Raw genomic sequence first — 1,390 nt, 5'->3', positions numbered from 1 at the left:
CAGCTTTTGTTGTGGAGCAGAGCAGAAGGCAGTTTGACCAGGACCCAGAGGATTGATAGGCTGGGCTGAAATGATGTAAGTTTGGTCATCTGAAAAGGTCAGAAGGTTGGCAACTTGTTTAATTCACTATGCAAAGTAAGGAAACCTTAAGCCCTCCTCCAAAGGCATGGGCCAGGAATGATGTCACATAAGCATTGCTGAGGTCACAGAAGCTTGCCTATCCTCCCTTCTGTCTCCTCATTGCCACCCAGTTTCCCCAGCCAGCTGCCTCCTACACATATCCACACACACACACACACACAAAGGCTAGGAAGGGTCAAATACGATCCAGGCACTCTTAGGTACACAAAGGTGGTGAGGAAATGGGGGATTATTCGGTATATAGGAACCGCCCCAGCATTCCCAGTGCTGGGAAGGGGAGGCTCATGTTGTGGCCGTGGTAGGTGGCATGGGGGCCAGGGGTACAGGGGAGGGAGCGGCCGGGACAAGGGGATTTGTTCCTCTTGCCGATTGATTTAATATTAACCTTCATCCTCATTACTTGTCAGTCCTCCCTTCTCATCCCTGAGGTTCCCCCCTTCACTCCCCGACCTCTAGCTGACCATGGCATCTGAAGCAGAGAAAACATTCAAGAAGTTTGCTGTCTTTGGAGACTCCTCGAGCAGTGGCACTGAAATAAATAACAAGAACTTCTCGAAGCTGTGCAAAGACTGTGGCATCATGGATGGCAAGATGGTCACCTCCACAGATGTGGACATTGTGTTCAACAAAGTCAAGTGAGGAATCACAGACACAGGGGTAGGGGTGAGGAGAACGAGCAAGGTAGCTAGCCATGGGAGGGTCACCTTCACCACAGAATGGTGCGGTGGGCCTACCAAGCACTTACAGGGTGTCGGCACTGTGTTATTCTCTGAGACACATGGTGATGGGACAAAAGAGGCCAATCATTAGTAAGGGAAGGGCCTTGGAAGGTAATGAGTTCATTCTATAAAGTTCCCGGATTTTTCTCTGATTGACCAGGGCCAAGAATGCCCGAACCATCACATTTCAGCAGTTCACAGAAGCAATGAAGGAACTGGCCCAGAAGCGGTTCAAGGAAAAGAGCCCAGACGAAGGCCTACAAGACATTTATAAACTCATGGAGGGCAAGGATCCAGCCACCACTGGTGTTACGGTCAGTGACAGTCTTCACCTCTACCCCCGGACTCTTTTTCCCTAGATCTCTACTGTTCCAGTCTCACCTCCTGCCCACCAGGGTCCCTAACCCTGCCAATAGTTGTGACTAAAGGGACAGAAACCGTGTGGTCCACTGTTAGTGCTGGAAACAGACTTTAGAAATCATCTAGTCTGGCTCGGCGCCTGTGGCTCAAGCGGCTAAGGCGCCAGCCAC

General features: G+C 50.8%; 1 protein-coding gene across 1 annotated transcript in view; it reads left to right on the top strand.

The window, feature by feature from the left end:
• The first annotated feature begins 582 nt into the window (after positions 1 to 582).
• The window catches only part of TPPP2 (tubulin polymerization promoting protein family member 2), a 1,877-nt gene continuing 1,069 nt past the window's right edge, over positions 583 to 1,390 (top strand). Inside the window, exons 1-2 of the mRNA XM_003803044.2 lie at positions 583 to 776; positions 1,021 to 1,174. Of these exons, the coding sequence (XP_003803092.1) occupies positions 604 to 776; positions 1,021 to 1,174 (327 nt within the window). The 5' untranslated portion in view covers positions 583 to 603. The remainder of the gene's footprint in view (positions 777 to 1,020; positions 1,175 to 1,390) is intronic.

Source organism: Otolemur garnettii, unplaced genomic scaffold (genome assembly GCF_000181295.1).
Source record: "Otolemur garnettii isolate 467f Iridium unplaced genomic scaffold, OtoGar3 scaffold00276, whole genome shotgun sequence".
Taxonomy (NCBI): domain Eukaryota; kingdom Metazoa; phylum Chordata; class Mammalia; order Primates; family Galagidae; genus Otolemur; species Otolemur garnettii.
This window is presented reverse-complemented; position numbering and strand designations above follow the sequence as displayed.